At 33.7% G+C, this 16,260-nt stretch overlaps 1 protein-coding gene and 1 long non-coding RNA gene across 2 annotated transcripts; both read left to right on the top strand.

Moving 5' to 3' along the window:
* Window positions 1-408: 408 nt before the first annotated feature.
* LOC123199721 (protein ecdysoneless homolog) lies at window positions 409-5,150 on the top strand. The gene is made up of 5 exons (XM_044614772.1): window positions 409-1,762; window positions 2,393-2,731; window positions 2,972-3,105; window positions 3,866-4,026; window positions 4,748-5,150. Exons 1-5 carry the CDS (start codon window positions 699-701, stop codon window positions 4,925-4,927), a joined length of 1,878 nt encoding a protein of 625 aa, XP_044470707.1. The 5' UTR covers window positions 409-698; the 3' UTR covers window positions 4,928-5,150.
* Window positions 5,151-5,423: 273 nt separating this feature from the next.
* On the top strand, window positions 5,424-15,324 carry LOC123198655. Its single transcript, XR_006498091.1, has 3 exons — window positions 5,424-5,830; window positions 5,992-6,163; window positions 14,982-15,324. It is a non-coding gene; the product is annotated as an uncharacterized LOC123198655 (long non-coding RNA).
* Window positions 15,325-16,260: the final 936 nt, after the last annotated feature.

The raw sequence follows: 16,260 nt of genomic DNA on the forward strand, positions 1-16,260 counted from the left end.
TTATATATACTATACTATTTATCTACTTATTTTTAACATCCAAATCTTTAAATTCTTTTGATATTGAATCTATTTGTAATATTTTGTAATGATAAAATAAAAATAAAAATAGAATTATAAATATAAAAAATTATTATTTATGAATTCAGATAATGTTTGAAAGAGAGTTAATAAGAGAAAATAAAATTGATAATATAATGAAAAAATTAAAATGAAGACAAATCAAAATTGATGAAAAGTTGAATTAATTTATATATAAAAGAATAAATAAATTAATATATATATATATATATATATATATATATATAGGCTTCTGCCTTTGTGCTTCTGCCACACAAAGGCACTTCTGCCTTTGGCAGAAGGGGCCCTCTTGTTTTTTTTAATTTTTATTTTTTTAGTAGTAATAGACCAGATCAAGTCACTCCATGAACTCAATATTAAAGTTTAAGATCTGGTTTAAAAGGTCTATGAGCTAAAATCTAATCTGTTATAATATCAAACTGAACCTTATTATATCAGACTGTAAATTCGTACTTTGGGCTGGGCCAATTGACGTGTCTACACGGGGAGATATTTTGTTAGGGCTGATTGTTTCGGGATTATTCCGGAACAAAACCTCCGGCTCTAAAACCTGAGACTCCCCGGAATATTCACTACAGGACCGACCAGACCAACACAACTCAACTCACTGAGTCACTATGGCAACACAGTCCAGTCTTCTGGACGACCACGTTTTTTACTCAATCTACCCAGACTCCTCCCTCTCCACCTCCTCTCTTCAATCTCTCCACCTCCAAATACTCCACCATCTCTCACCTTTTGTTTCGGATTACATTTGGCAACACCAACCCTTCTTTCTTTCCCTCTCCGATGCTCCCGTCCCTCACCTCTACGGCCGTCTCCGTTTCGGGGACAACCTCGAAGACGAGTGGTTTACTGTCTTTCTTATCTTCGAAATCTCTCGCGCCTTCCCAAACTTATCAATCCGAGTTTGGGACTCCGATGGCGAGTTTTTACTTATGGAAGCCGCATTTCACCTTCCTCGTTGGCTCAATCCTGAGAATTCTGAAAATAGGTTGTTTATTAGGCGCGGTGACATTCATATAATCCCTAAAAAGTCACTTCCTAACCCTAGTTTGGCTGATTCATTGAATTTCTTAATTAATCATGAGAAGGAATCACGTGCTGCGGAGGCTGTTCAAAATGCGATCAAGAGTAAGATTTCGGAGTATCCTGAGAGAGCAAAAAGGAATATGCATATTGTTAGGGTTAGGGTTCCGGTATCTGTGGCTCAGGTGCTAAAGCACGAGCCCTGTTTGATTTCGCTTGCTGTAGAGGGGTTTTATGATAGGGATATCGATTCGATGAAGTATGCTGCAACAATGGAAAGGTTTTTGACTAAGGGGAGGGAAGAAGAATTGGTTTTGGTTAATGTGAAGATGTCACGTGCAATGTATGCGCAGTTGATGCAACAAACATTTCAAGCTCCTAAGTGTTATCCCATGCCGGCTAGGGGTGGTGATGTAACGGGGTATTTGGAGGCGGAGTTGGGTATGAAGATTGCTTGTGGGTTTGAGATGGTGTATTGGATGAGAAAAAAAGAGGGAGACGAGGGGAAGGGGAGCACTTGGAGTAAGTATAAGGAGAGTTTAGAAGAGAGTGGGTATTTTGAAGGTTTGATTCCGGGTTCAAAGGAGTACAAGAGATTGATGGAGAATGCGGAAGAATATTACAGAAAGAGCAATCTGTTTGTGAGAGCCAGGTATTACTTTATTGCTTTATTTTATGATAATAGGATAGTTCAGTTTGGGCTAAAAGGCTGAGTTAGTATTGACTTATGATATAAGCATTTCATGGAATGCACAGATTTCATATGTGCTATAGAGTGCTAATGGGAATCCTTAGGGTACTAAGAAATAATACTCTCATAATGGAAAAACATTATGATAATTGCTTAGTAGGGAGCTCCCACGAGTCTGGTTCCTTCTCATGCAGCCTACTTTGTGAATAAAATCCACAATTTTCCTTCTTCACTGAGAAAGTAAGATTTGGAGGCTCCAGTTTCAGATTTTCAGGGACTTCTAGTGTTATTTATGAAAAGAATTTTTGCCTAGTAGGGAGAACCGCTTGTCTTGTAGAACTATTTTTTAGTTGTAAGGGAAGTCATGTTTAAATTCTTTTGGGACTTTAAGAAGTTAATTTATCATTGATAATGTCTGTGAAAACTCAGCTTTTGTAATGATATTGATTTATAAATTGGCAGTATATGACGTTTTCACTATTCACGTGGTCAATTGCAAAATAGCTGTTTTATTATTGATGCTTTAGGTTTTTAATTGTTGCTTATTGTTTCCATTTAGCTTGTATCCCTAAAAGGCTTCCTATTTTGTAGTAAAATGATGAGTGCTCCAGTGAGACGCATAGATGAGATTCTTGCTTTACCTCATTCAGCTGAGGATTTTAAGGGTCAGGATGTTCATCCTTCAGATGATGATTCTTGGCTCTATAATGGTGAGGATGAGTTGAACTCTGCCCTTCAAGAGAGACAAAAGGAATTGGAACTTTATAATTCAGAACTCAGGGATAAAAAGAAATCGAAGGAATCCCAGGATACTGGTTCTTCATCTGGGAAAAATTTAGATGATTTTGATCTTGGTGGTTTAGCAAAAACCATGCAGGCTTTTGTCCACAAAGTGTCTAGCTACAAGGGAGCAGAGGTTCCTGAAAATAGGTTAGTATATCTTTATATTCATTGGAATCTTCTTCATATGTATTCACTCATTGTATCCACTATTGCACGCAGAACACTCACACATACACAGATGGAATGTAAGATTTTTCTGTGTTGTTTTTGTCCTTTCTTTTATATTGAGCAAGCTTGATCCCATAGACATCTGATTGATTTCTCAAAGTTAGCATTTTAATCTCCAAATGCAACATCTGATCTATTTTTTATTTTTTCTTATTGAAGGAATCTTGAAGAAGTTAATATTGATGTGGATTGTTTCATCAAGGACTTAGAATCGGTAGTGAGGCACCAAGCTTCTGAATTGACTACTAACAATGCTGATTCTGACGAAGGTTCCTCTTCGGACATGGATTTTGGTAAACATCATTTTAAATTATAAATCTTTATTTTTTTGGAGAAATTATATTTGTTCGGGGAAGATCTATCAAAATTGGAAAAATCTTTCCTTGGGTTTTTCTCTTTCTAATGGCCATTTTCTGACAATTAGAAAACAGTTTGAACTTTGTTAGAATAACTTGCAATTGATTGCCAAAGTATTGAGGTAAATTATCTACTTCATACCAATTATTACAATCGTAATCTCTGGAACTAAATTGACTGTAAATGTTGCATAGCCTTTGTGAAAGCAATACCACGAACGAGATGTTGCTATGTGCAGTAAGTTGAGTTTGCACATTCATGTTTGTAAGTAGAGATAAGTAAATCAATTATGTGAGTGTATGACGTTGATAATTGTAGTAATGCACATGAATGAAACACAATCAATTTTCTCTCTGTGAAGCATGTTGCTTTAAATTGATGATGTGTTTTTACCGCTACTTTCTTCCAAAAAATGATAAAGAATTTTGCTGAAATTGAAAGTTCATGCTAGAAGTAATCTCAGGCCAGGATGTTTGTGTCACAAGGCCTTCGAGCTGATGCTTCTGGTGACCTAAACCTTTATCTTTGCCTTTTAAGATTTACTAATATTAAGCTGTTTTTTCCATACTTCCCTCTTTATATATATACACAGACATCTAGCTATTATTCCATGAAATGTTTGCCAGTTTTTTTATATGTATATATTTATTTACTTTATTGTTGGGGTTCTTATGATTTTGTTAATGAAATTCACAGATGAGTCTCAAGATGGGAGTGATATGGCTGATGAGGATAATGATGGTGCAGAGGATAGTTTCATGCATTCTTATTCAGATGCTATGAACAACGAACTAAAGAAAACTACTTTGAAAAAAAGTTTTATACATGCAAATGAAGAATCTTCCAAGAAAATTGAGGTACCTTTTTAGTCTTTACATTTACAGAGTATAATATGAAGTTTATGTTGCATATTATTTTAACTTATTTATGTCCCGGTCAATTCTGAAACATAATTGCTTTCTCTTGAAGGGCTTGTAGGTGCTTAATTATGATTCTTGCTTTCTGTTTCTGTACTTGAACCAGTGTAACATGTCAATTCTTTATGAAGAGCAATTATGATACACACACACACACACACATCTAGTCAATGTTTTTAAAATTAAACCGATGATTAAACTAGTTATCTCATTGGTTCAACCGGACTAAATTATTATATATTTTTTTAATAGTATCAAACATTTACGACATTGTTACAACATAAAACATATAAAATATAATTTTAAATATGCTAATTTCAAATATGCATTATGTAAACTTGGTTTTATTGGTCTTAAATGTCTTAAATAGTTTTTTTGATTCAACAGGTTTACTGAGTTTGATTGAATTTTAAACAAGTTAAAATTTATAGATAGACTAGATTGGATTGTGAAATAGAACTGGATTGTAAACTGGTTTATGGTTTAATTAGTTGAACTGGCTGGTTAAATCTGATTTTAAAAAGACCGCATCTAGTGTCATCATTTTATGAAACTATACTCTTGATTCCATATGGCTGTATTTTCACAGAACCCTTTGCAATTCCTTATTTGTGTTAAATTTTTTTTACATGGCAATTGATGCATGAGTTTATGGGCGTAGGGAACATCAAATGAAGCGGAGGATATGGAGGAGGAGTTTACTCCGGTGGATGTGGATGTGAACCTGGTGAAGAATCTTCTTGATTCCTTTTCTTCGCAACAAGGTCTCCCTGGGCCTGCTTCCAATTTGCTTGGACTAATGGGTGTAAAACTCCCACAGGATGATAACAGGGGCAAATAACTCTTTGTTTTTTTTAACTTTCATCTTCCTTTTTCCAGTTATGAATTTGTATACGAGCAGGGGTCCTTGGGTTAGAGTTAGCATAGTATTATTAAGTGATTTTTTTTGTTTATTTATTTTTATATCTCAGCTTCTAAATCGCATGCTTTGCTTACAAAGTTATGTAAAACGAAGTTAAGTTACGCTAGAATATAAAATTATATATAAAATATATATTTATTTATATATTAAAAATAAGTGTATATAATTTTATTATTTAAATTAAAAATAAAATAATATTTAATTATATAATAATATATTATTTTTATATTTAATAATATTTAATTATATGATAATTTATTTTAAAAGTGATTGGATAATATTTTAAAATTTTAAAATAAAAATAAAATAACAATTTGGCACACAATGGCTAGTACTTTTTTTTATTAATTAATACTTAACTTTATGTTATCAAAGGGAATCAGAGTCCCTTTATCATTATTATATTTCCGAAGTGGTACGTTTAACGGGCCATCAAATTTGGCTCTGTACCGTATCTTTGCCTTACGATGTTACATTTGTCGTCCTCTCTATTATTTATTTATTTTACAATAAAATTAGATTTATGTTAAAATTATTTAATTATATGATGATATATTATTATATATATAAATGGTATAACTTCCCGATAAAGCAAAGCAAGTTATTTTAATTGCATTTTGTTTTTCTTCAAGGTTCGTTGCGTTGCGTTTTGTTTTGTTTGTCGTACAAGGGTAGATAAAAATGTTTTCCAAAACTTTGGATATGCTGAAGAAAGATCTTTCCTTTGAACACGGATTTCTTGTCTTGTCTGGAAATGTTAAGACCGGTCTTGTTCTTGTTGATGTTGTTAATGGTTTCTGTACCGTCGGTTCTGACAACTTGGTATTCTTCCTTTTGATTCTGCTGATTATATAATTATTATATTCGTACTTGTCATTTTGTTATTATAATTTTATTTGGGTTATACATATCATTTTCTTGTGGTTTTAATGAGGAAACCATTGTATTGACTTGATATTCACGTGGGTTCTGCGTTTTTCCAGGCTCCAAACAGCCTGATAAACAAATATCTCATATGGTAGAGGAGTCTGTGAAACTTGCCAGAGTGTTTTGTGAAAAGAAATGGCCTGTTTTTGCTTTTCTTGATTCTCATCATCCTGATATTCCTGACTCCTCATTGCGTCATTGGAACTGATGAAGCTGAGCTAGTTCCCGGTAATTCTACTATCTTGTTGCTTCATTGTCTAAATGTTTGTTTACAAAGCTTAGTGCATATGTTAGAGCAAATCAGTGACTTTTACAGTTGCTTTTTTCTTTCATTGTCTAAATGTTTGTTTACAAAGTTTGGTGCATATGTTAGAGCAAATCAATGACATATACAGATGCTTTTTTCTTATATTTTCAACACTAAAATGTGTCGGAAATATATATTGGGTTTACAAGTATAAAAATTGAAACTCATATTACACAAAATCAATTGGCTTATGTTAAGATCTAATTCACACTCTTATATATCACTTATTTTATTCAAGTTTATTAGATATAAGACTTTTTTTTTTTTTTTTATTTGAGTCTCCAACATCTCTGCTTAAGTGCAAGAAACTAAGTTGTTAGACCTACTTTTTAGCTCAGTCGGTTTTTGATTGGATGCATTGTTACTTGTATCCAGGAAAAGTTAGGATGTTAGATCTACCGTTTGGCTCATGCTCTGATACCATGATTAACAATGAAAAACAAGTGAACCAAGATCAAAAATCAAGAAAGGAAGGCAACAGAGGAACATGTAAATGAGAGAAAGAAATCTGCTTAACTTGTATTGAGTAAAGTGTTTAGTTACAGAAAAAAACTAAACTCACTTGGTTAACAGATACATCAGTACACGTGTACCAATGTGTGAATTACATTTATGCCATTTTCTAATTATTTTCATATTCTACCTATCCTAACATCCCCCCATAAACTGGATATTTTGTATTCTCCACTAAGTTTCTTCTGGAGATATCTTCAAAATCTTTATCTGACTGTACTGCCTTAGCTTGACTTCAAGTGACTTAAAAATAAATTCAAATCCCAGAATTCATCAAATGTTGAGCTTTCCATATTTGCATTTCTACAAACAAACTACACATTGCACATCTACAACCAAACTAAACAAACTGCACACCATTCTTCAAATCCCAAAATTCATCAAATGTTGAGCTTTCCATATCTACAACCTAACTAAACAATTGCACTCCAAACAAAATGCACACTACACATTTACAACCAAACTAAACAACTACACTACAACAAAATGCACACTACTCTTCAAATCCCAGAATTCATCAAATGTTGAGATTTCCATATCTACAACCAAACTAAACAAACTGCACGCCACACCTCCAGGATAAGTTGCACACCTACACATTGCACACTGTAACTTAAAACTTCCAATAATCAACACTCTAACCAAAACTTACACACCACACCTATAGATCAAGCTGCATACCTGCACACTGCAACTTAAAACTTCCAGTAATCAACACTCGAACCAAAAATGACACATTAATTATCATCAATTTACAGATTCTCAATACTTTGTTTCCACAATAACCATCATCAATCTTCATTTAACCCTTGCTTCACTGGCAAGTTTTTGATAAAAATTGTTCCAAACTACACAATGTGAGAGTATCCCTCAGAGTGACAAATTGATCAGCAAACAAGGGAAAGTAAGTACATCTGTCTTCTGAAACTCAGTGGGTACATATTGAATTACCAGTTCTTTTCCAGTAACTTGATCTCAAATGTAATGAGCATCAATTTTTATGTGTTTAGTTCTGGAATGATACATTGGATTTGAAGCTAATGAGCTTGCACTTTGATTATCACACCATATCACAGGGGGTGCAGAAAACTTCAGTCCTAGTTCTACAAACAAGCTCTTCACCCAAGCTATTTTTATGACAGTGCTCTGTACTTTGCTTCAGTGGAGGATAGGGCCACAACTTTCTACTTTCTGGAGGTCCACTAAATGAGATTTGAACCAAGATATAAACAATATCTTGATATAAACACCCAATCTACATCAGAAAAGCAATTTAGCTGCAGCAAGCTTCTTGATGTAAACTGCAACCCGAATTTCATAGTGCCTTTTATATATATGAGCACCCTTTTACATGCCTGCCAGTGAGTTACTGTTGGCTTTTGCAGAAATTGGCTCAGCTTGTTGATAAAGAACGCTATGTCTAGTCTGGATAAAGTTAGATACTGTAGAGTCCCCACAATGCTACTGTAGAGTGAAGGATCCTTAAAAGCAGTGTTGTCATCCAACATCAGTTTAGTACCAGGTGTAAAGGGAGTAAGACAAGGCTTTGCATCACACATTTTAGCCTTCACTAATATGTCTTGAGTATATTTGCTCTGGTTTAAATGCATACCAATTTCGGTTCTAGTTACTTCAAACCCTAGGAAGTAATGTAAAGACCCTAGAGTTTTAAAGGTAAACTTCCGATCCAGATACCGAATCAGATCATGGACCAGTCCCATGTCATTGCCTGTGAGCAATATGCCATTTACATACACCAATACATATATTACCTTCCTTTCTTTGTTGTACAAAAATAAACTGGAATCCATTACTGCACTAGTAAAACCCTAATTGATTAAAACTGATTTCAACTTGGCAAACCAGACTCTAGGAGTTTGTTTTAATCCATACAATGCCTTATTCAGTTTGTAGACTAGTTTCTGTTCTGCTTCTTCTTTCATGAACCCCTCAGGTTGATACATGTACAGCTGTTCCTCCAAGTCTCCATTTAGAAAGACATTATTGATGTCAATTTGTTGGATATCCCAGTTGAAGTGAACTGCCAGACATAAAATAATTTTGATGGTTGCTGCCTTCACCACTTGATTGAAGGTCTCAAAGTAATCCACCCTAGGAGTTTGCTGAAAACCTTTAGCCACTAGTCTGGCCTTTTATCTCTGTACAGTGTCATATGAGTTGTATTTTACTTTAAAGATCCATTTACATCCTACTAGGTGCATGTTAGAATTGTGAGGCACCAAAGTCCGTGTATTATTGGACATTAAGGCATCATATTCAGCTTGCATTGTTGCTTTCCACTCAGCATTTAACAGTGCTTCAGAAACAATGGTAAGTTCTAATGTATTATTTAACACAGTTTTGGTTGCCCTTGTTAGGGTGAAACTTGAAGGTTTTGAAGAGTTAATTTGTGCATAATTTAGTGGCTGAAGTGTTCTAATTTTTGTTCTAGTCAACATGGTATGTTGATTAGAGTTTATTGGTATAGATACAGAATTTTCAGTTGAATGAGCAAGTTTAAGTTAGTTATGAATATTGATGACTGGTGAAGACTGAAAAGACAATTGTTGGTTAGTGTGGTGGTTGGTGGGAGAAAAAGAGTTTCTGTGAATAATGTGAGGTGTTTGTATAGGTTCAGAATTAGTATCACATGCAGAAGATGATTCATGCTGATTATGATAATTGTTAGGACATCTCACTAAAGGTATTGCATTAGGACTAAGTGTAGGTGAAGTTGTTGAATTAGAAGAGAAAGTTGACTGTGAAGATTGAGAGGGAATTTCCCATCTTCTAACATCAAAACTAGACTCAATTTTGGACTGTGAGGCAGCTGAATTTTTGGATGAAGAGATTGAATTTAAGAATTTAGGATCAGTTAAGAAAGGAAATTTTGTTTCAAAAAACTTCAAGGCTGGAACAATATACAGCTTGCCATTTGAATCAATACATTTGTAACCTTTATGACATATGCTATAGCCAAGAAAGACGCATTTTGTGGATTGAAGATTGAGTTTCTGGGTGATATGACCTGAGATAAGGGTACATAGTGCATCCAAAAACTTTTAACCTGGAGTAATCAAGTTGTTTATGAAACTGTTTGAAGAAAAGTGTTTTAAAGGCTAAACAGAAATGACAACCTATTTATGAGATATACAGTAGTTTGAAAAGCACACCACCAGAACTGAAGTGGAAGCCTTACTTTTGCTAATAATGTTAGGCTTGTTTCAACAATGTGTCTATGTTTTCTTTCTTATTTTCTGTTTTGTTTGATGGGCATATTGACATGATTGCTTAAATATAATCCCTAGTGTGTTACACAATTGGGCTAAGCTCCTATACTCTCCACCCAATCAGATTGAAGACACTTTATTTTAGTTTCAAACTGCCTTTCCACAAAATAACAGTAAGATTCAAAAACAGCATTAGTTTCAGATTTATTCTTGAGTGTTTGCTAAAATCATCAATAAAGTGCACATAGTATTTATATCCTTCAAGTGAGCTAACAAGGGATGGTCCCCATAAATTTGTGTGAACCAACTTAAATGACTTACTAGTTTTTGAAAATGATTGAGGAAATGATGTTTGGCTCAACTTACCTAGTTGACAAGCATGACAAAATGATGCAGTATGTTCAGATTTGAAAGCTGAATTTAATGATTTGAGAACATGTGTGAGGACTTTGCTATTGGGATGCCCCAATCTGATATGCCATAAATCAACATCACTCTTAGATATAACAAAAGATGTGATTTCATTTAGGGGTGTTCAAAATTATCCGATAACCGAATTGAACCGATTTTTAAACCGAAAATCGAATTGAAAAATAGGTTATTTGAAAAATCGGTTTAGATACCGGTTCAAAAATATATATAAACCAAATTTTTGGTTCGGTTACTGGTTTGCCTAATTTTCAAAACCGGTTAACCGAACCGAACCGGTTTTTAAAAAATTGAATAAAATATTAATAGAATATTGAATATATTTTCAAAAAATTAGAAAAAAATAATAAAATATGATAATTTTTTGAAATTCGGTTAACTAAAATTTCGGTTCAGTTCAAAATCGGTTAATCTTTAAATCGATTCGGTTTCGGTTCATGATTTTTTTTCAAACCAAAAATTTGGTTCGGTTCGGTTCAAAGAATTGGCAAAGCGGTTCGGTTAACCAGTTTTGAACACCCTTAATTTCATTATTTTTATTGTCAACTTGCAAACATCCTGAAACAGGCACAAAATTCTTAGTTGAAGATATAGAGTTCCTATTATTATTAGCACGGAAGGCATTATTAGTAGAGGTGTTGCTACAATCTGAAGACTGTTGCACATCAAAGGTGTAGGCTAAGGGATTCGAGCATATTTGCATAGAAAAGTAGCCAAATACATTTCTGGAACAGGATTGAGGAATTGGTTGTGTTGGTGTGTTGAGTTGATAAAGACCATCTCTAAGGTACCCTTGCAGCAGTGTTTCCTGATTGAGAATGTCTTTAATTATACATTTATCAACATAGAATTCAACCACTACATGATTATCTTTTGTGAATTTTGAAATGCTCAGTAAATTTTTAGTTATATGAAGGACACAAAGGATGTTTTTAAGGTGAAGTGCTTTGGAATGGAAATTACTAGGGATAAGGACATTACCAATATACATGATGTTTTAGAACTCACCATTGCCTACTTGAAGCTTGTCATTTCCCTTGGAGTTGGTAGCAACAACAAGCTGAGACATATCAGAGGTCACATGGTTAGTTGCTCCAGAATCCATATACCATGAGTAATCTTGCACAGTGGCAAAAGTGGTTATTTATGTAAACTGGGAATGTGGGATTTGAGGATGTGGTTGAGTAGTGTGATGAGCGTAAAAGACTTGAGGGTTATTGGTAAGGGGAGGAGGATTTGATATGGCAGTAGCAGTGTAGGAAGGGTTAGGTTGAGGTGTTGGTTATTGATGTGTAACAGGTTGGTATTTTGTGCGTAGGAGGCAGCAAAAAGTGGAGCATCAGTGTAGTAAGATGCAGGTGAGTTGGTTCCTTAATCACACTAGGTTTGAGGCCAGATATACTGTTTTGAGGTTATGGGAAATGGTAAGGGGTTGGGTTGGTTTGTATATAATTGTGGTATAATGGCTGGGTTGTTATAGGACATGTTAAATTTGTAAAAGCATTGTACAGTTGTATGTCCTGTTTTGTTTTAAACTTGACAAATAATTCTTCCCCTTCTTGAGAACCTTCTTCTATCTCTTCCAGCATTGGGAACATATAGATAATTATGGGGATAATTTTGTGGTTGAGGTTGATAGGATGACCTAGGTTGTCTTGTGAAGGATGATGGCCCATTGTAATATTGACCATGCACAGAATTCACATGAGCTTGACTCATGTGTTCACCAGACTGATTTCTAGAAAATTATTATATTTGGGGTTTGGTTAAACTGGTAGTATTTGTAGAACTACTATGAAAATCCATGGCTATAACAGAGTTCAAAGCATTGTTGGTTTTTGCTAGTCTCATCTCATGTTTTTGTAGAATGTACACAACATCTTGTACACTGAGTTTTTCTGAGCTGGATTCAATTCTAGTCACAAGACTTGAAACAATAGCTTCAAATTCTGGTCCAAGACCATCAAGAATGTGATTTATAAGTTCTATGTCACTCACATATTGTTTTCCCGATTCTAAAGTTTCTATATATCCTTTCATTTTCGACACATAACTCTCAACATTAAAATTACCTTTTTTGGTGGTTTGAAGTAAATTTTTGACATGCAACATGCGAGTTTTTGATGCGTTAAGGAATTCATTTTGCAGAGAATTCCAAATTTCAGTAGTAGTGTGACATTTAGAGACTATTGGAAATATATCTTCCGAAATGGATGCAATCAACCAACATATCAACATTCTATCTATTTTCTTCCAAATCAAATATTCAGGGTTGGTTTTTTTTACCAATACAGACGAGGAACTTGGATCTACTGATCGCACTTGAATGAATTGAGTTGGTTGAGGTAATAGACGAATAAGATGTTCTTCCAAGTCATGATTAGCGACATTAGAGAGCACTTGATACTTCCAAAAAGAGTAATTTGTTCTTGACAACTTCGATGATATCACTTGAAGATTGGAAGATGAGATTGTCGAAACAGATGAGTTTTTCTGAAGATTAGGGTTTCCATGAACAGATGAATCAACACCTTTTTCTTGCATGAGCGATGGATCAAAGACTAAAACTTGTATGTTCTCCATCATTGACGGATCGGAAATATGTATTGAGCTTACAAGTGTGAAGATTGAAACTTATTTTACACAAAACTAATTAGCTTATGTTAAGATCTAATCCACGCACTTATATATTACTCTTTTACTCAAGTTTATTAGATGCGGACTTTTTTTTTTTTTAATTTAAATCTTTAACACCCTCACTTAAGTGCAAATACTTAGGTTGTTAAACCTACCTTTTGGCTTAGTTAGTTTTTGGCTAGATGTGTTGCCACTTATATCTAGGAACACTTAGGTTGTTAGGCTCGTCGTTTGGCTCGTGCTCTGATTCTATGTCAGACAAATATATTGGGCTTACAAGTGTGAAGTTTGAAACTCATATTACACAGAACTAATTAATTTATATTAAAGTCCAATCCACACACTTATATAACACTCATTTTACTCAAGGTTATTAAATATGAGACTCTTTCTTTTTTTTTTATTTAAGTCTCTAATAAAATGATTGTGGAATGAATCTAATGTAACACTTAGGCACAAGGAGTGTATCAATGGATTTCTTGGCTCTGTTGAGGAAGACCGATCCAATGTCTTTGTAAGTTGGGTGACGAATAATCAGATAAAAAATATGACTATTTTTTGAATTTTAATAGGATATATATTCTTCTCACTTTCAATTGTTTTACTAATTTATCAGAGAATTTAAATATTAATTCCTTTTTATTAATGATTTAATTTTTTATTCTTTAATCTTAGTTGCCTTTGCGGTTTTGAAGATACTCGTGGTAGGTATATGCATAGATATATGTGTGCTTGATTTTGTATGTTCCACATTGTCTGCCAGAAATCATAGTTTTCTTACTCCCTTAGAGGATGTAGTTGTGTATTCACATAGTTGTGTAACTTACGATTTGCCTGTTCATGTTGCCAATACTGTCCAAGATGCCTTGGCTCACCCGCAGGTATTTTGAATTTTTATATAATCTCATGGATTCTAAATTTTGCTGAATTTTGTAGGTAGAAACCTTAATCAAATCTTGGACCAAAATCTTTTATATCTATTGCTGGCAAATTTTGTAGATACAAACCTACTAGTTTTGTATTATAGGAATTGTATTGCATCACAAGATTAGTTCATTGTGACTTTGAGCCAATCATAAATGGATAATAGTGGCACAATTTTCAGAAAAACAATCCGGAGTATAACAAAATGCATATGTACTAATGGACTTCAATTTTGGTTCTTTGTGTGTTGTTTGATAGAGTAATGCAACTCCTAGCTAAGTTCATTGCTGAACTTTGGAAACTTTAATTGTTTAATCAGGTCATGCAGTTTTTCAAGCAATACATATATTTGTATTACTTCAGATATTGCAATACCTTCTGCGAAACAATTGTTAGTGCAGAAAGCATTACCTGAAAGAATGAGAAGAAATAATGAATTTTTATATTTTTATTGTTTATCCTTGAGGTCCTTTTCTACTCTTGTTTAGTTGAGTGATGAACTGAGTAGTCATTTCAAAATGAAGTTTATTGTGTATGTGTTTGCTGATTGTTGGATTGAATCAATGAAACCAAACTAGGGATTTATCATGGTTAGAAGGAAAGGGTGACGCTTTACAAAGTAAAAATTCCTATTAGTAGGATTGATAAGGTTTAGATCAGACATTAGAAATACAAAATCTAAGGCTCAATATGGATATAGAGTAACATATGAAGAGCACGACTTCTGTTGAATTAAAGTCTCTATATTGTGCTCTCTCTGTCTTTGGTTCAGGTGCTTCTGATTTTTGTTTTTTTTTAATTATAATCCTAATTTGTCTGAAAATAGTCAATGTTGAAGCTATCAATGTCCAAGTTTTGTTATATACAAATGGCTTACATTTAAATGTGATGATTAGCTTCAAAAATTTTAAAGAGCACTGAAAACAATAAGAGTAATAAGCGATCTGCTAATCTGTTTCATTAAGAATAATTTCTTGCTAAATTGCATGCTTCCTATTCATGACAGGATTTGATGCATCACATTGGACTCTACATGGCAAAGGGAAGGGGAGCCAAGGTAGTATCAGAGGTGTCCTTTGGTGCAGTGAAAGAGCCATGATCGTAATCCCATCTCTGGTTTCTAGTGTATTCTCATATTTGCAAGGCGTAAGTGTTGGATGGTAAATATAATTTACTTCTTAATACTTTGTTAAAAATTGATATGTTTTAGTGGTGGATGTGAAAGTTGAAATGGTTTTTATATTTGGGTTGGATTTCTGGAATGACTACTGTTGTGTAAAGATGCTAATATACTTGTTTCTTGTAAATTTTATAGAAAATTCATGTATCATGCATGGTTTATAACCAAATCATCTGGCTAATGCTACAGCTTCTTAGTAATCCTGAATATGAATGCATTTATGTCTTTTGGACCCTGAGATTTCATTATAGGTGCAATTTCAAATAAACAATGTAGTTACTCACATCATGAAATTTATACTAGAAACTCATCATAAATGGTGATTAGGATGAATAAGGGTAATATAGTAATTACCCAATTTGGATTAGAATTAGATTAGGATTAGCATATCAATTTGATTGTGATTATGATAGGATTTGTTTAGAATTAGCATTTTACGAAATTAAATTAGGGTTAGAAGAATTAGGGAAGGAAGCAATTTACTTAAACTAGGAAGGTTTAGATGGAAGGGCAATTTGTATGATGGTTAATAGCAGCCAAATTGTTTGGTTGTAGGTGTAGCACTTTCTTATCCCAATTAGGTGTCAAATATGATTGAATCACATATTACATTGTTGTACTTCTCATCAATACTGAATAAAAATCTCTTCCATATATATTACAATTTTATTCAATAATGTGCTTCCAATTGGAGTCTTCTTATTTGGTATCAGAGCATTGATCTACACACACTTGCACATCAACAGTTAATACTAGAATGGAGAATCGAGTTGATTTGTTAGAGAAGGAAGTTAAAGAACTTAGAGAATTATGGCAACAAGAACACAAATGAAATAGTAATTTGAGATACTAGAAGGAAACTCTTAAGAAATTCAACACTTGTTGAAATAAGGTTTGCTTTGAGTTAAAGGTTGACCACCTAGGTTGGAGCTAACGATGTCGATGCTAGTATATTCATGGGAAGAACGGCTGGTGGAAGCAATTCAAGTGATCCCATACAGACACCCAAACATCAACACTCTTTTTCACCTTGCAAAACAATTCATATCAAAACTATTAGAATATGTGTTTTGGAGTCGATCATTCTGGTTGTTTGGATTCATAT

Source organism: Mangifera indica, chromosome 16, assembly GCF_011075055.1.
Source record: "Mangifera indica cultivar Alphonso chromosome 16, CATAS_Mindica_2.1, whole genome shotgun sequence".
Lineage (NCBI taxonomy): Eukaryota > Viridiplantae > Streptophyta > Magnoliopsida > Sapindales > Anacardiaceae > Mangifera > Mangifera indica.

Coding starts and splice junctions, on each gene's coding strand:
- LOC123199721 (XM_044614772.1), top strand. CDS start 699: ATGGCAACACAGTCCAGTCTTCTGGACGACCACGTTTTTTACTCAATC. Junction 2,732..2,971: donor GCAGAGGTTCCTGAAAATAG/GTTAGTATATCT, acceptor TTCTTATTGAAG/GAATCTTGAAGAAGTTAATA. Junction 4,027..4,747: donor AATCTTCCAAGAAAATTGAG/GTACCTTTTTAG, acceptor TTATGGGCGTAG/GGAACATCAAATGAAGCGGA.